Raw genomic sequence first — 22,266 nt, forward strand, 5'->3', positions numbered from 1 at the left:
CAATTTTATGTCTCATTTTCTCAACAAAATTTCTATGAGTTAACTGGTGACAGCAGACAAAATGTATGTTCCAATTCTAAAAATCTGAGTATAAAAAATGAAGTAGAATTAATGTTTTTGCTAGAAATTACACCAGGAAATTGCAGAGATATGCCTGAAGTTTTTGTTGCCACTGTTTTTTATTTTGCCTGTCCCATGACTTTTTAGTAGCTGTATCTTTGCAGTATGGCTAAATTTGAAAAGCGCGGTGCAGACAGGCCTCCTCTGTTCACAAAAGAAGCTGTGTGTCTTCAGTTCTGTCTGTGCACGGGCCTGAGAAGCAGCAGCTAATCTTTTATTTAAAACCCTCAGATTTCCTCTAACAACCATCGAGTGTTCCCAAGTTCCTTCACCTTCTAGGACAGGAGCAGAATGCTGTAGAGGAGAGCAAAACACTGAACTAGAAAGCTGAGAACCTGCAGTTGGGTGAGGAATCCTGCTGTTTGTGTTTTCATAATGTTTGATCAGCAATTACTTATGCCAGAGCATGAATTTTTCCAGGACAGAACTTGGCATCCATCTTAAAATCCATGAGCAGGCTTGAACGGAGGAGTTGGACACCAGGGGAAAAACTTGAGCGATTATTGCCAAAAAAGTAATTCTCTCCTGTTTTTCCAAGCATGGAAACTTAGTATCAAATCTGGGCATGTATGATAACTTGCCAGGTTTGCTTTAGTCAGTGGTTCCAGGCCTATTTTTTTTCCCCCTCGGGTAACTATTTGAACGAATCTACTTGTAAATTAGTACTGCCTGCATCACAGGGACCCTGTAAGATTTACTGCTCACAAGCAAGCCTTATGGGGGGGAGAAGGGACCTGAGTTAAACCTATTAGAGATAAGATAAAGCTGAAGAAAATAAGGAATTTTCCCTTTCAAGAGCTCAGGCACCTCTGTGACGGAGCAGGCTGCTCTGCTGCACCGCTTTGCGGCAGTCCCCGCTAAGGGGGAGTTAGCCGTGTTACTAATCATGTCCTCCTGGTGTGACGTGGCTTTCAGGTCCAAGACACAGCTGACTACTTTTGTCACTTCTGGGTAGCGAGGAGCCTGCGCCTAGAGACTTGAGAGGAGAGGTCAAGTGTCTCCGGGATCCATTTAATCCAGTAAGGACACCTGGTTTTGGTGTCAGTAAATACCGCTCGCCTGTCCCTTCCCCTCTGCGCAGACTTGTCTTCCCTGCATTTTTGTCTTAATTCCCAAGAACTGTTGCCCAGTCTGGGGGCAAAGTAAATCTCTCTCTGCTGGCGGTTGTTCCTCGGGTATGTTTTGGTGTGACAGGGTTTTATGGGTAGAAATTTTGTTTCTTCTTTAGAGCTGCTCTTTCCTACTATCTTGCACTTGACGAAGGGCTCTCCCTTCCTTGGCGCTTTCCCTCTGCTCTCCTGTAGGGTCTGAAGCTTTCTGGGCACAGCATGCTCCTCATCTTCCCTCCACAAGTCCTCTTCCATTGCGATAGCATAGACGTAGCTCTTGCTCCTCGTTTCACAGTGTTGATAGACAGTTCCTGAGGAGATTGGGAAGGTGTTTAATGGAGAAAGCGAAAAAGTACCTTTCAAATTGTTGCTTGGGTAACTGATTCAGATTTTGCTTCTTGAGAAAACAAAGCCATCCCACTGGTTGTGAAATGGCAGGAGTTTGCAACACTGAACCAGAAGTCCAAAAGGTCATACTAAGCTTTCTTGCACCTTCCTTCTCATTTCCGACTGTCATGAAAGCTCTGACTGACTGAGGATCAAATGAGGAATCTGAGTCAAATGCTTGAGAAGGCTTCTGTGAGGCAAATAAATGATGCTGCCTCTCTACAGATTTTCTTTTTTGTTCCAGAAATGGTACATGCAAACAAGGAGCCTCTGGTTGTCTTCCTATCTTCTGTTGTGTGGCGTGAAAGGAAAGGGGGGCGGCGGGAGGATAGTCCTGTGATGGGCCTCTGTACCTCGTTTTTTGAACAATGGTAGCTTCTCCCACTAGTTGCCGGCCATGTTAAACACCAAGCCTGAGGCCCCCAGTAATTTCCTTGGACCATCAGCTGATACACTTTTGGCTCATGCCACATCACAGTCACGATGAATTGTGATTTTTTTTTTTTTTTTGTCTGGCATCCGGTTGCTGGGAGTTTGCTGTTACTTCATTTTAAATATTTCACTAGAGTGGAGAACAGTTCAAGATATGTATAGATTAACTTCTGGTACCCCATTTCTCTTATTGCAGTTAAAATAACTTTTAAATCAGTTACTTGAGACTTTTCGTTCTACCCCCTTCTTACTCCTAAATGCAGCTACCGGTGGTTTCCCTGCCTCACTCTCCGATGTCGCTTTGCCCCTACAATCAGGTAGGATCTGTTTTACAGACTCACTGAGCAGCTGTGGTGCAAAGGAGGTCTTTAACACAAGCAGTTGGGCAACTACACCCCCAGATATACCAGCCTACAATATGGCAAATGTATAGACAAAAACAAACAAAAAAAAAAACTGTTCTGTGATATCTATGTTAAGAAACTATGCAGTTATCTGGCTGGAATATATTAGCTGTTTCCTCTAAATATTTTCAAAAGCAGGTTATCACTCGAGCAGCTGCTCAGAGCACTGTTTCACTTGCAAGCTTTAGTACTAAAACTTTTAAGAATAGTCCTGGTTGAACCACACGTACCTGCTGCAGAGACAAAGGTGTTAAGCGCATCGCTGGCCGTTTGCAATTGAACTTCATACGGCAAGTGTTGTCCCTCACTCTTGCACGCATTTTGATAAACTTCAGCCTCAGTGTGTTTGCAGGTCTTTGAAAAGGTTACAGCCCACCTTTTCATACCAGTCTGCTAAATTATAATCTATGATGTATAGTTTTTACGTTTACAGTGTAAATTAACTTGTTAAAAATAAGTTGACCTTTGTTACTACATTCACAGCAAATAATACAGTCTTTATACAGGCAAATCAGAAGTGCTGCACTTGACCTTAATTAATATAACCATAACTAACATAACTGACCATTCTCCAGTTGAGATAGTTCACTGTTACAGTAGCCTAGCACAGGCTGAATTATTCCTGAGCAGCAATGCACGCTAGGGAGATTAATACGGAAAGGACAGTATGTTCCACAACCTAGGTCAAATGGCACGAATCAGGATGTTTAAATCTGCTGCATGGTAAGATATTTTGTATTTGCCTCCCTCACCTGTTACAGCTGAGTTTTTTAAGATGTGTTTTGAGGCTCACATGATGCAAAATAGGATGCTGCTTCGTTTAGCCTGTGGAAATCTGCTTTGAGAAGGGGGGGCTAGACTGCACAACATAGAGAGGTCCCTTCTGACTTCAACTATTCTATGATTCTGTGACTTGTAGAAAATAAGGTGGTACCTGTGCAGTTTCCCTAAATGTTTAGGCAATGTGGCGCTAGTTACTTTATCTCTGTGTGTAGCTCTACTCCAGTGCATCAGGTTCCTTTATCAGCACAGGACGACGCTTATCAAAGCAATATCTCCTCCTGCACTGTGACTGTTCAAAGGGCGTAGTGTCAGTAGATGTTAAAATACATGTCAGCAAGGCTGTCCTTCTCCCTTTTGCCTAAAGCGCCTGAGTAATGGGTAAACTGATAGAAGTGGTTGCTTTCTTTATCCAGCTCTCACATAGTTTTAGTGCTGTCTGCACAGAACCCTTCACTGAGGAGGGAGAAGCCAATTATACTTAGCTCAACTTTCAGCAAAGGGAGAACATGATCATGGGCAACTAAACAGATGGGTGGCTGCTGCCAACGGAGGAATGCAGTAATCATGTACAGAACATGACCTCTGAGGGCTTGGGTTTTTGTTGTTGCTCAATACTTCATTATTCAGGCCTGTGACAGTACTTGTGGCTGGAGTAAATTCCTTTCCTGGGTTAATACAGAGGCACAGTTTATCTATGATATGAGGGAGAATAGGAACTGGCCTTGAAAACGTTGCAATGCTGTGAATTCTTCAGGCAGTATGTAGTGAGAGCAGTCAGGGTTCCGTGATACTAGGTCGTGAGAGTAGTAAGCCAGTGCCTCCTGAACTCATAAAAACAAATGTTTCAATTGTTTTCAGGGTTTGATCAGCTGTTGCATACATGATTGGATCTCTTAAATTTATAGAAAAAAAAACATCCCAAGACCTAAGAAGGAAGTGTTTTTTTTAATAGCCTCCAGAATAGTCTGGGCCATAGCACTTCACAGTCAGGAGTGGGAGGAAAACAATCACAGTGTGTAGATGCACACATCAGGGTGCTGGTCTGTTCCAGTGGGCATGGGGAGGGAGGGGTGGCTGCTGACAGACGGAACAGTTAAAGGTATTGCCCTAAGTATTTTTTTCCTCAGAGGCACTTCTGTTTATATGTTTAGCAGTAACACAGTTCTCCCTTTTACCAAATTCCCATACACACATGTTCTTGAGATGAGGCCAGGAATTTTTTTACAGTTTTTGTTCTGTAATTTTGGATTGCTTTAACAATTTGAGCATCTTTAACTGGTCTTAGTCCAAACTCTTCTAACAGTTCATTTGGTCTGTTTTTCCAAAGATATTGTTTAAATGCAAAAAAGTGTTTTGCGTCTTCTCTCTATATACACAAATTATGTTTGCAGAAATTAGGGTGTGAGAATAGCAGAGAGCAGCTGAAAGCTGATGGCAGGTGACTGCACTTAGGGATTGCCTGACAATCATCTTTGTTAGGACAGCTCTAAATTTGCCACTTAGAGCAGGCTAAGTGCTAGATACTGCTCTACCACTGCTAACCCTCTTAAGACTATTGTTAAAGAGTTATCTTAAATGTTTCTTTCAGTTCTGAATAAGGCAGGGGCTTTAGACACATTCTCATGCTCTTCTCGAATTCTGAAGGCCAGGAACGGCTTGCTTTTTTTTTTTTTTTTTCTTCTTTTTTTAATTTTGAAAGTCAGTAAGTCAAATGGCTTCCTGTCATGATACCAAATTGTAAGATGAAATTTTTGTAGCAGGTCTTGCCCAGTGCTATGGTTGCAGTTCTAAGGTAGTTATTACACAAACACACATGGCCTCAAAAGGAAGGCTTTTGCCTTTATGTGCCCATGTGCCCTACCTTGTTTCATTTTAGCAGGAAAATGGCAGTCCTCCTTCAGCTGCTGCAAGGGAACTGAAACCTTTTGGTGCAAGGTGCTGTCAGTGGCTTACAGATAGCCTGTGTTACAGCAGCGAACAGCCCAGGCTTAGAAGAGCATTGCCAGCTGTAGGACAAAGCAAAGGACAATCTGTAGGACGAAAGGAAGAGGCTTATCGCAAGGCTGCATTGTGGATGGGAGGAGTGATGCTTTGCACCTAGCAACCTTGGCCCCAAGGAGATGCTGGGTTATTACACTGTTTTGGGGTAAGTTCTCTTTGAAAGTGAGAGCCAAGGCAAGAGCATGCTCAGCACCCTGGAGTGTGGCTGTTTGCCCAGGCACACTGGGGTGGGCTGCAGCTTCTTTGGGAACCATCCAGCCCTCTGCCCCCAGGCCCCCTTTCCAAGGGCTTCCCTCCCCCTGCAGTGCTCTCTCCCCTCCTCCTTTTGGCCTCTGGGAGTGAGACTCATTTCTAGTACTAATGCAGGGAAGGCATCTTGTGCACCAGCATTGCAGAAGGTGATGCATTTTGCTCCTTCAGCACGTAATAGGCCCACTTTGATGCATCAGTACAGTGCACAGAAGCTTCCTCTGCTCACTTCTGTTCTGCAACCTGTAGGAAGCTCCTATGGCTGTTGCAGACTGCTGCGAAGGGGAGGACACGGGAATGCCCAGCCTCCGTGCTGTCCCATCACCAAGAGAAGCTGCCAGTCATATTTGCTGACTGCAGAGGGGAGGAAGGCTCTACCTGGAAGGGTCCTTTCTACAGCTCAGTCTCTGCTCCAGCTCTCATGACGAGCTTTGAACAGATTTTATTCCCTTGGTGCAGCTGAAATTCTGGGACATGTTTTTCCTCAAGTCCAAGCCTGCTGCAAGAAAGAGATGCCCCAGGCAGATGAAGGGGAAGGAGATCAGCCAGAGCGCCATACAATCCACACCTGCACTCCTGCATGGTGCAACAGTTTCCAAACTCCTCGCCTTCACCCTGGCAAAACAAACCACCTATCCAGCCCCAGGGACATGCACTGAAAAGGGAGGACCTTTACTCCATGGCCTGGTCTGGCCAGAGGCAGTCTTTAATTTGCCTCCTACACTCTGAAGAAGGATAGACTGCTTAGTTATACAACAGACAGATATAAATTAAAAACAACCTAAGATGATAAAACAATAGTGAAAGGCCAATTAATATTGGGCTCTAAATTAAGAGCACTGCAAACAGTGGTCTTTGCCCTTCTTTAATCTTTAAAGTAGACATTGCTACAGCATCCTGATAAACATTAAAAAAGCATTACTTATGTATCCCCCTCTTTGCAGTTAAGCACTTCAGTTTTTAACTTAGTTTACCATCTGCATAATCTCATTTCTTCCCCTCCTCTGTTATAGACACTATATAAAAGCAACTTTGGCCCAAAGAAAGGTTTGTTCCTTCTTCCAAGAAGCAGCCTAGTTACATCTTTCACTTAAAGCACTTGGAGAAAATTGTGACAGTTGCTGCAAGGAGTTGTAAGCCTGCATTTACGTGTAATTAGAATCAAGTATCTGCCTCCCCCCCAAAAACCCTTTCAGAACTAGTTAAAAGACAAGCCTGTGCACCTATTTTAGTAGCATTTACACTTCCCTTTTTAGGATCTAAGGTTCAGCTGATACCTGCAACTGAGTACGAGCTGATAAACATACAGATCCGAAAGGGTAAAGCAACAGGTCTTCCTTCAGTCATTAGCAGAAAGAACTCATCTTTACCTCAAAGCAGATTCTGATACTACAACCAAAAATGGTTATTCTGCACAGACTTAAACATTCTCCTCTTACACAGTAAGAGGCTTATCTTCAACATTTACCATCTCATTCTTCTAAGGTAACTTAAAAAAACTAGAGCTTGGCACCCCAATAGTTGTACTTTCAACAGAAATATGAAATTGAGAAAAATGAGTGACTGAGGTAATCACTAGAGGGTTTTGAGGAACTGTAAACTGTAAGTTATTTCTACAAAACCATTTAAAATCACAGTGAACTATTTACTAATGTCAGCATGAGAATTCTTGAAATCAAGCAAGAAAGTTACACCTGCAAGAGATACAGAACAGAGAAAATATTTTCAAAACACTTCTGTTATCAACTCAGTGATCCCAAACATCTATCACATTCAGCATCATAAGGCTGTAATCACAGTAAAATGGAGAACACAATAGTGAAGTTTCCATTCATCCACAGCAATTTCATAAAGGATGAAATTCATAAGGAAAACTATTCATAAGCCAATGAGTGGTTTTGCACAGCAAAACAGTACATTTCAGTATAATTGTTTCTTACATCAAAGTTTTTCTTTATCAGTTACATTTAGATGGCTCTTGAATAAAATGATCATAACAAATTTCTATTACTTAAAAAATAACTGATTTAAATTTCAGATTTACATTGACAATGATTAATATGATTTAGGTAGGGAAGGACAGAGATCTTTGCTAGATGTTAGCTAGCTGGAGTCCGTTCCTTGATCTTCTGCTTCTGGCTCAGGAGGATACAATTCATCCAAAATCAGCTCTGCAACAACAAGAAAAAAAAAAAATCATATTTCAGAGTCACTTTATATTCAATATACTTTAAATATAGCCAAGATTTCTCTGTACTTTTAAAAGAGATACTGCCTGTAAAAGGCTACAGCAAATATCCTTTTTCACAGGTCAGTGCTTTCTACTATCTTCTAAAACAACTTTCCAAAAGCTTATTAATATTGTGGGGAAAGCCTGTTCAGTGCAAAGAGGTATTATGTGTGCTTTGTCATACAAATGTCTCCTCTCCATCTCATCCTCCCTTTTGAAGGCCTGCCTAAAGCAAGAAGAGAACTATCCTTGACAGTCACTTAAATTTAGCGATGAGTGGAAAACCAGTAAAGACCACTTATTTTAGACCTAGTTTTGACTACAGAAGAAGTTTAAAACTTCATGTCTGTAAACTAATTTTAAAGAGCTGCTAGGACAAAAGCATAGTATTTTGTGTTTTAATGCAGGAGCCTGAATGTTAAATGCAGGTTTGCAAAAACATGCATGCACCACCACCGCACCATCACATCAGATGCTGTTACACTATTTTGGCCTATTCCCAAGCATAGCTAGGCAGGGTGTTAGGTGAAGTTCTAGAAAACCTCAGGGCACTCACTCTACATGTTCAGTGCAGAACAAATACATGGCACACTGTTTAGCATCTCCAGAAGAGTCACTGTAATCAGTATTGGCACGCTTGCACTGGTGTTGCCTTTCTGATGCAATGCTTATACCAACACTGGAAGATTTATCACTCTGGCTCTAAATAAAGCCAGATATATTGGCTGATATCTAGTAGCAAAGTACATACTGACACCAGAGCATAGTCCTCAAACTAGCTTTAAGACATGTATGTAAATAACAGCATGACTCAATGAAGAACTAACGTGAGCTACGAGGAGGAGAGGCAATTTCACCAGAGGAGATGGCTGTAGGAAGCAGATACAGGAAATGTGCAAAACAAGGGGCAAATCCTGACAGTGCCTTTGCTAGAAAAGCTTTGGGGGAAATGGAGGAAGGGCAGGGGAAGGAAGAGGAAGAAAGCTAGACTCTAGTTCAGGATGCAGGGAATAAAACAGGGGTAATGCTAGTTGGAGATATGGAATAATGATTTTTATCAAGAGAGAACATTTAATGCAGATTGTTTAAAGAGAGTTGGAGCACAGGGTTTTGTTTGATCAGATGGTAGGGGCATATTTGTGTGGAGAAAAGAGAAAAAAATAAAGAGCAGCAGTGGTTCAGTGTAATGAAGTATGAGGAACACTACACTACAGATTGACCTCTCGGTCTGAGCAACAGCTATCCACAGTATTTGGTACATGGTACTTGCTAAGTGAGGAAAGGGGCACAAATGGAATTTCCATTTCCCCAATATTAAAGAGAGAAAAAAAAAACCTCCCACCCACCCACACAATGTATAATTTCACTAATTTTTACCTTCACAGGCACTCAATTTTTGAGTTTTTTTGAGAATGGCTCTTACACTAGGCATGGCTTGGTCATATTGATGGAGAACTTCCAAACAGCGTTCATGGAACAGTTTATCTTTCTGAGATAGGCTGTGTAAGAGTAAAACAGCATCCCGTAAAAACTGGAGAATGTGTTCCTTATATGCACACGAGGTGCTCTCAGACCTTCTAATCTTCATCCACTGTCTATGTAACATTATAATTAGTGCCTTAACCACCTGAAAGAGAAAAATGACTCAGTACACAAAATAAAATTACAACAGTGGAAAACTTATCTCACTATGATCTTTACTCATCAATCTTTTCAAACATCCAAGTTTTAGAATATTTTCTAATGAGGAAAAGGAAGCCTTCCTGGAGAAGGCAGCTTTTAAAACACAGTACAGTTCTGTTCCAGGGCAACTAAAAAAAGGCATAAAGGTACTTTAACATTGTTAGGTGTATCTTGAAGTTTTCAGCAGGTTAAATTCAACAACTGTGGTGACATACCTCAAGATTACATTGGCAATCAGTACCAAGTAGTGAAACTGCTGGACTGGAACACCGCATACACCTTGTCAGGAGTCTAAGTGTCTATTACAAAAACATGCAGATTGCGTTACAGTGAGTACTAGGGTTCTGCAGAATTATCAAATAATTATGCTGCAAATAAAGGGAAGTAAAAATGACATTTCAGTACTAGTTTCAAACATTTCTGTTCTTTTTGTTAACAGTTGATCCTCTTCCCCCCTCCAAATTGTTAACAATTTTTCCTATAAAACTTTACAAACACGTAATTTGCCTTACACAGAAACCTTTCCAGCTTTCTGATGAGAAAGGCTGGCAAGGTGTGATGGGACTTAATTCAGTGCACACAAATCATATTTTACACTTTCCAAATAGAACAATGCAGGCAGGCAAATAGTAAAAGTAGTTTTAGAAAATGGCTCAAGATTCTTTCAAACAAGTAAAAGTGGAGCAAATGATAGAACCCCACAGAGCAAGTTGCCACTGTCAGTACAAACTAAAGACAAAAGCTGTTCCTCCTATATTTAATAATGACTGCTATACAGCAAGCTAGTATTTGACTAAATGCAGTGAATATAACCATCAGTTGCCACAGACTGCCATTGATGCATAATAACTCATTAGATCAGTTCACAAGTAAACAGTACAATCAAAATGAAACACAGATCTTGCTTTCTTTTACTCTTCTAACAGTGTAAAAGCAGAATAAAGTTTTGAACATTTGACCATGAAGGTCTTGAACATTTCCAACTATCCTAAGATGTTTCTTGCTTTTTCAGTGACTTCACTATGACTGCTATGTCATTGCATATGATAATATTTTTGAAGACATTATCCTCATCAATAGTTCCCAATTCTTTCAACAGCTGCTCTTAAAAGCAAATATAATCTCTCACTACAGAAGCCAACAGAAGCCTTTGAAATGTTCGGTTTCAGCTGGAAAGAGAACTTGTTTTTTTAGTCAATTTGGACATTCCCTTGGCTCCCTCACCAGCCCAAACAGGAAATAGCAGGAAGAAGCACTTGTACAAAAAGCTGTGCTTACCTCTTGTTCTAACTGAAGCCAAAGCATTTCAGATGCAGATTTATCTGGTCTTGATGTAATATACATGTACAGTGCAAGAAGAAGGCAGGTGTCTGAAATAAAGATAGCTTTGTTCTTTTCCCAAGTAGTCAATTGTTTATCGCAGAGAAAAACATTACAGAAAATATGTAGAGTGCAGACTTTTTAAGCAGTGCTAAAGAAATCACTTAGTATCTCTAAACTTCACATATGCATTTGTGATAATATTCCCCTCTTTCATTCGTAAGAAACTGGACGAGGACCATTTGTCACACAGAGTACTGAAATCTGCAAACTCACGATGTCATGAAGTGCAGATACCCTACAGGATGAAATTAGCTTTTACCTCCTCAAAAGCCCTTTTTTCCTTATCAACTTTTAATACAATAAACATGAATCTTGAAAGTGTTTTTAAAAATCCACATGGGTGGGTGTCAAAAGCACTGTAGACAGATATTGGAAGACAAAATACTCTTCAAACAGTAACTGAAACTGAGCATTAGAAAGCAAGTTTTTACATAACACACTAGGGTTTACCTTTTCAGGTTTATAATACCTTGGAGCAAGGCTTATTTGTACTACCTTTAGTCATGCTAACTAACATTCAACTGATAAAAATTCTCTGTGTTAGGCAATCTTTTACCTGAATGAGAACAAAGTCGGGCAACCAATATGTGGTGTTGAGCAAATATAGACAAGAGTCTCACGGTCAAAAGGACAGCATGCAAAGGGGTCTCTGGACACAGACAACGGAACAGTATCTGGCTATTTAATAAGTCCTGAAAACTTTGAAAGAAAATCAGAATTAGAAATGGGAAATGTACTGACAAGTTGAGAGTAATTCACCATTTCTTGTACACAGCATCATAATTTGGGCCTTCTTAGCCATTCAGAATATACCTGATCTCAAATTACATGTCAAAAAGAAAGAAGTACACTGAAAAACATTTTCCATTACATTTTGCTGTTCACTCTGTGGCTGCATGTTAGACCATCAGCAGGCAAAAATTACTTGCCAGAATGAAAGCCAAGTGTATCCGTTCCTTACGCATCCATCAGCAATTGCAAAAAACCCAGAATTAATGTTATGGATATTCTGATCAACTACATATGGCCTTAAAGTTTTCTTACTTTCAAGTTACAACTATGCAATGAAGCAACAGCAACTGCTTAATATAAACTTATAACCAAATTATGTCATTGACGTAGGGCAGTTATCAAATTCATGAGGAGCAAAGCACTGGAAAGATCCTCAGCTGCCGTTCAAAGAACTAAGAAATATGATATTCTCTGATACGTCACAACTTTTACGATCATCTGCACAAATCAGAGTTTAAATAGAGACTAAAAAATACTAATCAATAAAGGGCCTGAAATAATTTTAATGCTATTACTGACTTACTTTATTAGCAAGTCCATTGTTGAATTTTCAGCTATTTTCACCAAAACTTTTAGGCTTTGGTTCAGTATACTGCCAGTCTGGGAGCCTGTTGTAGCAGAAAAAGCTAAAACCTGAAGCAGCTTTTTGAACAAAGAATGTTGAGCTCTATCATTATTGGGTTCATCCTGTGGAGCTCCATGTAGTCCTCCTTGTGTCCTGGTATCTTCTTTATTACCACACTGATTATCACACAACATATTTTTGTCCATCTTGGAAACCTGTTCATCTCCAACAGCAGAGTCTCTTTCCACTTCAGAAGATAGCAATGTGTGAACAACATCCCAGCTATAAAATGCCAAATAATAAAGAATGCCCAGAGAGACAACTGTAGTTTCTTCAAGAGACGATCTGAAGTCCTCCTTACTTGATACCACATTTGCGTTAGTTCTGGAAGAAACAACTGAATGGTTTCCACAAGAACCGTTTACTGACTTGTCCACCAACTGTACTACTTGACAGAATGCACCAATATAGTGTTCTACCAAGGGCAAGAGATGCACAGCGCCTCGGATCTTGCAACGTTTGAGGTGCAAAAACTCTCCTCCACTTTCTGCTAGATTTCTTTCAGATGACCCTTCATCCATAGCAATCAAGTTCAGTCCTGTTATTGCAAGTTTTTGAGCTTCCCTCAGGGATACAAGAGAAGCAATTTCTTCTCGAGTTGTCCTGATGCTGGGTATTCCTGTAGACTTCCTAATCCAATAAATTTAAAAGAAGGGAAATACTTCAACAAAAGAAAAACAGAGAACATAACAAGTGTTCTTATACAAACACTTGAAATGTTAATTATCTGTATTCTGAATCAAGTATAGAAAGGCTACAAGAGTAAGAGATGGCCTCAAAATAGAATGTAAATTTAAAAAATCCTACTCCTTAATACCTGCATGGAAGAGCAATTTCAAAGCACTCTTAAGTGTTGTGCAATTACTTACAGCAGGCAGTTGAGTAACTTCAGCAGCTCATTAAAAAACAGACAAAAAAAATGATTACCTTGACCAGGGACTTTCATTATGCATTTTCTATGTAATGCATTGGGGGGAAGGGGAAACACTTCAATGATAAACCTGTCAAACTCCAGCTACAAAGGCCAAGTGCATACCATAAAGCACATGCAGAAGCATTAAAAAAAGAAAAGACTGAATAGTAAGTAATTTTAGAAGATTGTATTGCAAACCTTTATTCAAAGGTCTCTTGCACCAATAGTTACTTAACGAAAACATTTAGAAGGTATCATCCGGTAAACTTTCCCTTAAACTACAGGGCAAGATCTAGACTTTGTGAGCAAATAATTCCTCTCTAAACTGTCATCTTGAATTTAACAATCAACTCTGCCTAAATGTTCAAGTAAACTTAAAAAAAATTCTCAACAAAAGACCGATGGAGTGGATAAAAATCTTGTGAACAAATCCTGTTTTTTAATAGCATATTTAACCAATTATTTTTATATCCAATATTTATATTTAAAAAGCTTAAAAAGTTCACTATAAATATATTTCTAGAGAAAAATTAAATCGCACATAATTTAGACAAAACATATAGACTCTACTGTTCTTTTCTGATCAGCTTTTCAATATTTTTCCTATTTTGTTATGAACTCATGATCAAGATGCAAATTTCATGCTCTCAAATCATTACTGATAGTAGCTGCTAACTCAAGTTTTTCAAAACATGTTTCTATGTCTTCTCCTAATACAACATTAAAATAGTTTTAGTGTTGTTCAAATGTTTAATACCTACAATAATCAAAGATTGTTAATAATCAAAGATGCAGAATGGTGTTCCAATTTTTGCATCAAATGGTCTAACCAAAACAGCATTTAACATGAGTAATGAGGTTTCTTACATGAGTAACTCCTTCTTAGTATAGAGTAGGCCACTGTACTAAGAACATATCAGATACAGTTTAAAAAGAAAAACAAAAATAAAACTTACGAATCCAAAAACTTAGGCTGCACGATAGCTCCTGGTAGAGCCTCAGAGTTACTGCTAAGAAGATGACAGAGCCCTAGTAAAGACCCAGGGACAATAGGCTGCTTCATCAGTGCATTTAGTAAGATAGAACCTGAAAGGACACATAATTGTCTTTGGAATACCTTTACCATCAACTGTAACATCGACATTAAAAAAGAAAAATCATATTCCAAAAGATTAACCTTTTTTAACAGTACATGTGATCACAAAATCTTTTTTTTTTAATTACAAGTCTCCCATCTTTCTCTACTTCTGATTAGAGAATGATTTTCAGAAATATTAAGATATGATGTAAATAATATTTCTAAATCTAATTTGTTTACATTACATTACAGTTTCATATTTGTAAAATATCTCAAGCCAAATGATTGCATAAACCAATTATCTGATCACTTGCCCTACATGTTCTGGTCCAAACATTAAAAATATGTGATACGACTTTGTTCTGAAATCAAAATAAAATAGTACACTGAAGACTTCCTGGTGTTGACTGTTGTAAATGTTTACTTCTACAAAAATATGTACATTTTTCCTGTTTTACATCTATTTACAATAAAAAGCAAACATAACATATTCGTATTGAAAGAGTAATAACCAAATGTGTAATAACCAAATATCTTTTGATCTGTACTCTTCTATAAAACAAAAACCTGGCCAACAATATTTTTTTCCATATAATAACAATGTAACAATGTTATTAGGATACAAGATAATAACACAATCTGAAATGTTTTACTGTAAAATCACAACATTCAAACCCTTGAAGAGACTAGCTCAACACCACCATTCTGTGTAGTCATGTTGTACATAGCAGGCTCCTCAGCATCACACTGCTTAATAATGGCATTTCAGTTGTTCCTCAGAAATGTTCACTACTTCCGTATTAAGAGATTAAGTTACCTTGAGTGTTTTGTTTATGTACAGAGTTGTAGGAACTGTTTTTTCCCATTGCTTCTTGCTTCACAGATAAAACTTCAGGATGTGGTATCTTGCTCTCTAAAACAAATAGTAATGATAACTCTAATATTAGAACTAGATTGTTTAGAAATCTGTATCCATGCTTTATACACATCCAACTAACCATTGTTGTGATATAGCAAGTAAATAGATAGCAGACCACTGAAAACATTTATCTTGTAAAACTCAGTGATGGCAAACTAATACTATAGTTAAGAGCTGTGTGACAAACAGAAGTAATTACTTGGCAAAATAAATTAGAAAGCTGACTAAAATTTCACCTTTACCATTGAATATTCTACAGATTCTTCAGTACCACTGCTCTCTACTTTTATTCTAGGAAAAAAACCCCTAAAGTTGACTTCCCACAACTAGCAGAGATTTACATGATTATATTAGTTAAAAATAAACATTTTTAAAATTAACATTAATTTAAAATTAACATTAGTTAAAAATAAACATACAAAACCTCAGTATGTTTGAGGATTTCATAGTCTTTCAGTCAGCTACCTCTATCACACTTACCACCCAAAACTGAGGCCCAAAGCCTTGCATGGTTCAGAAGACAAATAATCAGTGTGTTTTTCAAACAAATAGGCATACTGAGTGTTGGTAGCAGGGGTTCATCCCTGTTGAAGCAGGGGTCTGAAGTGAATAGCAACAGTTATGCTTCAAGGCTACTGGTTTTTTTTTTGGTTGGTTGGTTTTGTTTTGAAGAGTTGATGCTGCCCACACAGTTTAAGACTGAATACTGGAACTGAGAGCATTGTCTCAGTTTCTCAGATTTGTTATGATTCTTCCTACAAGGATCATATCCAAATTTCTTCCATTTATTATTTCCTGTGGGCGATGCACCATATTCAACGCATTAGCTGGCTGCTGTAAGAAACCATTTTTGTTTCATATTCTAGCAATCTCCAAATACATGCATATCTTCATTTTGTAAGTCTCTCTCAATTAATTTCAAGATATAATTTTGAGAAGTACATGTAAAAGAGGAAATGAATAAACTGTTTCAGTTCTTTCTTTCGACATAGCTATATATATACACCACTTACAATAAACTGCCAAAAAAGGTCTGCTTATTAAAGCCAAAACATGGTAACAAACAAATCCATAAGTTGATTAGCAGTCCTATTCAAGGAATACACAAATTATTTCCTGTTCTTTCTTCAGTGAGAAAGGCAGGCATCAATTGGGATATTTAAGTTCATCACCTAATAAAGGAAAGTTGCTCACTACAACCAACATGGCTGACATCTTGGCATCTGGTATATTGGTGTTTACCAAGGCATGAAGTAAGAGTACATTGATGCAACTTTCAGTCACAGCTGTTTAACATGAATTGCTATAGAACAAAAAGAAATTTAAGCAAAGACAAAACAAAACAAAACTTTCTTTTTTCTACAATGAAGTTATTGAAACTGTTTAGTCACATTGTATAAAAACAACAACAACAATCCTTATCTAAGGCAGAATTTTGTATACGTAGCTAAAAATGTTGCGAGTTATATATCAGTTTACCTTCCTTGATCAAAGAATTCTGGACAAACAGATTTCCTGAAGAACAGGATGGTCTAGTGGACATTTCAGCATTGAAAGATTCCCTTGTAGGAAAAGATCTTTTTCCAGGCTGTGGAGAACATCCTTCTGATTTCACAGGGATTGCAAGATTTTTTTTAGGACTAAAATAAAAATCAAATGTTCTGATGAAACTATTTTTAAAAATTATTTTATTAGACAACAAGCAATGATCTGTTTAATAGCCTTTGCAATACTAATATTTTAAAGGTACTTCACTATATATTCAAGAAGAAAGCTGAAAATATGAACTATTTTAAAAGATTTTTTAATAGCTTATAATCCACAAAACCAGATTCCTCACAAGAAAAAGAACCATTTCAGCTGTACAAACAATGAATATCTTAACTGAATTAATATGTTTAGGGAAAGATCAGCTTACTGAGAAAAGCTTCATCTTTTGTATTGCAAGATGTTCAATTCAGAGTACACAACAGGGATTGTAATGTACTAGAACATTCCAGCTGCTTTAGAATTATTCCAGAAAGGAAAACCTGGGGTCCTAGACCACTAAGTCTAGCTCTCACATTTTAAGAATACATCTGTCAAATTTCCTAAGACCTATGAATTACAAGGAAAGAAGAAATTATTATCTTGGACTAATTTGTATGGACAGGGAGGATGTTGGATGTTCTTTCTGTTCCCTCAGGGAACAGAATGGGCCTCAAACACTTTAAGAACTAGCTCAGTGAAACAACAGAAGAATTCAAAACAAATCAGTTCACAAAACAACCAAAAAAAATAAACAAATATACTTTGCACAATTCATGACTAATCAGATGAGCAGAGAGATATACTCAGCACTTCTCTATATTTTCTTCCTCCATTCACACAAAGCCCTAGAGGTTAGTAGTCAGAGAAGAACAGTCCAGCTGCAATACTAGAAGAAAGAACTCAGAAGTTTACATTCTAGCAAAGTTTTCTGTGTTTTGGAAAACAGTAACTGTTCTCCATTTTATTGAAAGAGCCTGGTAAAATGGAACAGCTTTCAAGCAAAACACTTAGTACTACAGCAAAGTATTAGTTTCTTTGAATAAAATGAACAAGAACTAAAGGACTAATCTGGATAGAGTTTTATGTTTTTCAGGCTTCAGACATGTTGAAGCACACATCTGATGAACATATGTTAGAGTCATAAGCCTGTGTAGCAAGTGACAAGCTTTCTTCCTCTGCGTTTGTGCCATAGACAAATGGAAGGCTCTCTGTGAGCGAACTCCATGGAGGTCAAAAGACTTTTTTATTGTATTCTTTTCAAGAAAACAGAACTAAGAGTTACATGAAGAAAGAAAATATCTGTAACACTTTAAGCCCACATATTGTAAAAATGCGCACAAATTCCATTTTCCAAAATTGATACCTTGGCGTTAAAACTGTTTGAGTTACAAGCCTATTTCTTTCACAGTTCTGAAGTCGTGTTCTTAACTCATTCATTTCTGCATCTTTGAACTGCAACTCTGACTGTAATGACATTAGCTGAAAGATGAAATAAAAAACATGGTTTTACTGTTACAGAATCAGTTGGTGGTGTCACAACAAGTAGAATTACCATAAATTTTCAAGATTACCATCTACTTACTGTAATCTCTGCATAGGATCTCCAATTGTATGTATGCTAATTAATACTATCTTAGAACCAAGTGTCAAAGTTAAGGCAAGAAGTACATGACCTGTTAGGGTATATCAAGTAATATGCAGAGCATGATTACAATGAGGCCATTAACAGCAGAGTAAACGGCACATTAGCAGCCACTGTCCTCTTCAGAGCTTTGAGAAAGATGACTGCAACAGGAACAGCAATCAGATGATCAGATCAGAGATCACAGAGTGTATGCTGTCCAATTTTTCTATTTTAAAATATGTTCTAATTGTAATGTTCTGGGAATTGCGCAAAAAAAAAAAGCAAACAAAAAGCTGTCACTTTAACTTTATTCTTTTATTTTGGTAGAAGAAAACCCTCAGAAAGTTCTTATGTTTTCTTCTACATAACAAAATTAAAGTATATACATTTCTGAAATTTCATACAAATGCCCTTCCTTTGACTAAATGGCCTGTGACATCATTAAAGTCATAAAACTACCTTCTGCATCTGATATACAGGTAATTAATACAGTTACAAACCTTTTTGGAGAACTCTTTTTCTTTTTCACTTAGGGTCTGAGATTTTTCCTGTTCCAATAGCATATATGATTTTTTCTGTTCCTCTATAGCATACTCCATCTGCTGCATTGAGTCTCGTAAAATTTTAATTTCGCCATTTTTAGTAAGAATTTCATCTTGCATTGCTTTCAGCTGCAAACAGATGAACTTCATTAGATCATGTCTTTAACCAGAAGTATGGATTTGCATCATTATCTCTGTGGTTGAAAGTTAAGTGTATTTATACTTTCTACAGAGAAAATGCTTCTATAACCCAGTTCAAACAGTCTGCAGTGTTGCTTGTCATCTGTTTCTGATTAAATCAGGCTCACTGTTTTCTCTAGCAGAATTATAAAATGACAGCAGAAGTATATGTGTCTGTATCATCCCGATAGGTGTCAGAGAGCATTCTCCTCCTCTTCCACAATTAAACTCCTTCCTTGAAAAGCCCTCTAGTCACACAACAACAATGTATTTACTGTTTGGATGATAACGATGATAAACTAACTATAATATCTCATCTAAAATGGCACCCAACAAGCACATTGTCCTAAGGCAAACTACCACCCCCTGACAGTATCTTCATGACATATATACTCTCCAATACTCTCTGAACAGACATCATCGCTCACAAACAGGTTATGTTTAAGTATAACCTTCTCAAATCTTTAAGTTTCACAAAACAACTTTTGCTGACTAGCTCAATGGACAAATAAGAATAGATTTGATAGAAAAAAAAAATAGGACTGACAAATCAGCATTTGCTTATCTGAAATGACCAAGAAATAAAATATTGCTCTCACTCTTAACATTACTAGATCTGGTTTCAGAACAATGCTTTTTATATATCAATGCATCACTTCAAAGATTACAAAACAACTTAATTAGAAAGACATACTTGCAACCAAACTCATCCTGCCTTTCAATTAGCCATATCAGAAAGATGCGATATGCAACTTTATAGCAAGGAATCTAAAAGGGAAGGGAAGATATTGCTAACCTTTTGTTTAATTTCTTCATGCTGTGTTTGTAATACTTCAAACTGGAATGCATCTTTCATTAGACCATCTTCTGTACTGCTTCCTGTTACAGAAAGAACAGAAGCATGAATGGGGTACACTAGTGATGATTTAACATCTCAAAATGTTGTTGTCCACCATCACACACTTTTTAATATTTTGTCACTAGAAACAGTTAAGTTGCATACATCTAATCATGACAGTAACTTATTACTGCTTGTGCATGAATCTTTAAAACAGAAAGAAGGAAATCCTTCCCCCACAACCATTTCTAGTATCTTAATACATAAGAATATATACAAAATTACTACCTGATCCACAGTAACTGCAAGTATTTCCTCCAAGGTAACTTAGTTATCGTAGCCTGCATGAATAAGGGTTAACCAAGAACTTTTTGATCTGGAGAGATTATAAGTATTAGCAATGCTAACACTTAGAGGATTTAAGTTCCCTGTGCTGTATTTATGAACAACACACTACCCTTTTTAAGGAGTAAGTAAATCTGAAAATCAGCTGTTAATATGAGACACAGTAGGCATTTTCCAGTGGAAGTTAATGGTTAGGAATAAAAAAAATCTGGTAGCCAACATGCACAGCACTGTAAGTGATACTTAAAGCATGTTAAAGGCTTACAAAATGCATTTAACATGGCATATCAACATTATAGGTAAGCATTATCACACACCTTACCACTACCAGAGAACAAGTTCCTAGTACATTTTTCTTAATGTTATCTTACTGCTTAGACGGTATTTGTTCAAGTCTTAACTAGTTCCTTACACGCGTGCTATACCATCGTGAAGCTTTGATACCCAAGTTCTCTTTTGTAATAATCAGAAGCAATACGTAAATAGATGAGAAACAATTTTTGCAAAGTTTTAATAGCGGCTTCAGGAATCCAAGCGCAGGCAACGACTGAATCACCTTCGGCCCAAGGTTAAACTATCAAGGCGAAGACGAACAACTGACAGGGAGGAGAAACATCAGGGCCCTAACTACTAAATCTCGGCGGTTAAGTGTCACGGCCGCCCTCCCGCGCAGACCGACCTTTCTTTCTCCCGCCGGTGGCGGCGTCGCCGGCCCAGGGCTTCCCCGCCGCCGGCTGCCGGCTGCCGGCACCCAAGGCGAAGGAGGCCCTGGTCCCCCAGGCGGGTTTCTGGGCCCCTGCGCCGGGGGCCGCGCCGGCGGGGCCGCCCTGGGATAGCGCCTGCGAAGCGATGATGTCTATTTCCTCCAGGTCGTCGGCTGTGAAGTCGTCGTGGTCCCCGAACGGGTCGGTCCCGGCGGGCGCGGCCGCCTCACCGCTCTTGGGGCGCTTGTGGGGCGGCAGGCCGTTGTCCAGGCCGCCGCCGCGGCCCGCGGGCCCGGGGCAGGGGGCGGCCCGCGCCGGCGCCGCGCCCCACAGCGCCGAGCTGCTCCTCTTCTTGCTCCCGAGCGCCGCCATGGCGGGGGCGCGCGGCCCGCGGCGCCCCGGCGCCTCACGGAGGGCTCCGCCGCGCCGCCGTCCCGCCCCCCACGCACCGGCAGCCCCGCGCGTCCCGCGCCGCGCCGCCCACCAATCACCGGCGGGCACGGCCCGCCCGAGGCCAATGGCAGCACGCTAACGGCACCACCGGCCCTACCGCGGCCCCCGAGGGTCAAACCGCGCCCAACCTCGCAGCAGCTTGGGTGTGACCCCACCAGCGATTGGTCGCGACGGCGGGCACTGTAAGCGCTCCGCTGATTGGCCGCGCCGCGAGCGGCCGCGTGAGGCGGGCGGTGCTGCCTCTCCGCGGCGGCGGGTGAAGGCTGCTGACGTCAGGCCGCGAGCAGGTGATGTCAGGGCACATGGCGGGGGGCGGGGGCTGGCCTCGTGACGTCATACCAGGCGCTACGCTGCGGCGCCGGGGCCGTGAGGTCCCGCCAGGCGGTGGGGCCTCGGCTGGTGCAGCCCGGGTAGGCCGCAGCGGTACCGTGAGCCGCACCTGGTGACGTCACGGCGTGGCCTGCCCGCGGGAGCCGGTGGCCCTGTCGGGCGCGCCTCGGGGCGGCGGCGAGGCCCCCTGCGGGCCCGGCCCCCCCCTCCCCCCGGCTGCGTTAGTGGGGCCAGCGGAAGGCCAGAGCGAGGCTCAGCTGCGCGCGGAGCGGCCCGTGACGAGCCCTAAGGCTCCGCACTGCGGCGGAGGTAACCGCGGGACGGCTTTGCACCCTCCCCCCCCGAGTCACAGGCAACCGTGTTGCTTAACGGTCAGCTGCTTAGTCGCTCTGCAGTGAAAATGGGATCAGGAAGGGGTTATTTTCATGGTTTTGCAGAAATTCTGTCCTGAAAACCTGCCATTAATATACTGGCAGTGATGTGCTTTTGCTGTCCTACCTGAGTCTGTTTGGGAAAACTATATAAAAGGATTTGAAAAATGCACTTTTCTGCCGATGCAGAATTTAGGTTGGTGTGAGGTCACAGCTGTGCTGCGAAATTTTTAAGTGTAGG

General features: G+C 40.1%; 2 protein-coding genes across 5 annotated transcripts in view; one reads left to right on the forward strand and one right to left on the reverse strand.

Moving 5' to 3' along the window:
• Nucleotides 1-7,109: 7,109 nt before the first annotated feature.
• Nucleotides 7,110-21,424, reverse strand: ATRIP (ATR interacting protein). Of its 3 annotated transcripts, none has more exons than XM_026115975.2 (13): nt 20,847-21,424; nt 19,781-19,863; nt 18,763-18,933; nt 18,002-18,117; nt 16,588-16,748; nt 15,007-15,102; nt 14,068-14,197; nt 12,097-12,828; nt 11,338-11,480; nt 10,677-10,768; nt 9,614-9,697; nt 9,139-9,342; nt 7,110-7,656 (listed from the first exon to the last, which is right to left on the reverse strand). In XM_026115975.2, the coding sequence occupies exons 1-13, from the start codon at nt 21,241-21,243 to the stop codon at nt 7,651-7,653; spliced, it is 2,415 nt and encodes an 804-aa protein (XP_025971760.2). In that variant the 5' UTR covers nt 21,244-21,424; the 3' UTR covers nt 7,110-7,650. The 3 variants fall into 3 exon arrangements, with proteins under 3 accessions (XP_025971760.2, XP_064374867.1, XP_064374868.1); XM_064518797.1 differs by having other exon boundaries at nt 9,093-9,342; XM_064518798.1 differs by lacking the exons at nt 7,110-7,656; nt 9,139-9,342 and having other exon boundaries at nt 9,654-9,766.
• An 86-nt stretch (nt 21,425-21,510) lies between these two features.
• IPPK (inositol-pentakisphosphate 2-kinase) overlaps nt 21,511-22,266 on the forward strand; it is a 70,281-nt gene continuing 69,525 nt past the window's right edge. The window contains exon 1 of one of the 2 annotated variants that reach the window (XM_064518801.1): nt 21,511-21,611. The gene's annotated coding sequence lies outside the window, so the exon portion shown is untranslated. The other variant, XM_064518802.1, reaches the window with a different exon arrangement.

This window comes from Dromaius novaehollandiae, chromosome 12 (assembly GCF_036370855.1).
Source record: "Dromaius novaehollandiae isolate bDroNov1 chromosome 12, bDroNov1.hap1, whole genome shotgun sequence".
Lineage (NCBI taxonomy): Eukaryota > Metazoa > Chordata > Aves > Casuariiformes > Dromaiidae > Dromaius > Dromaius novaehollandiae.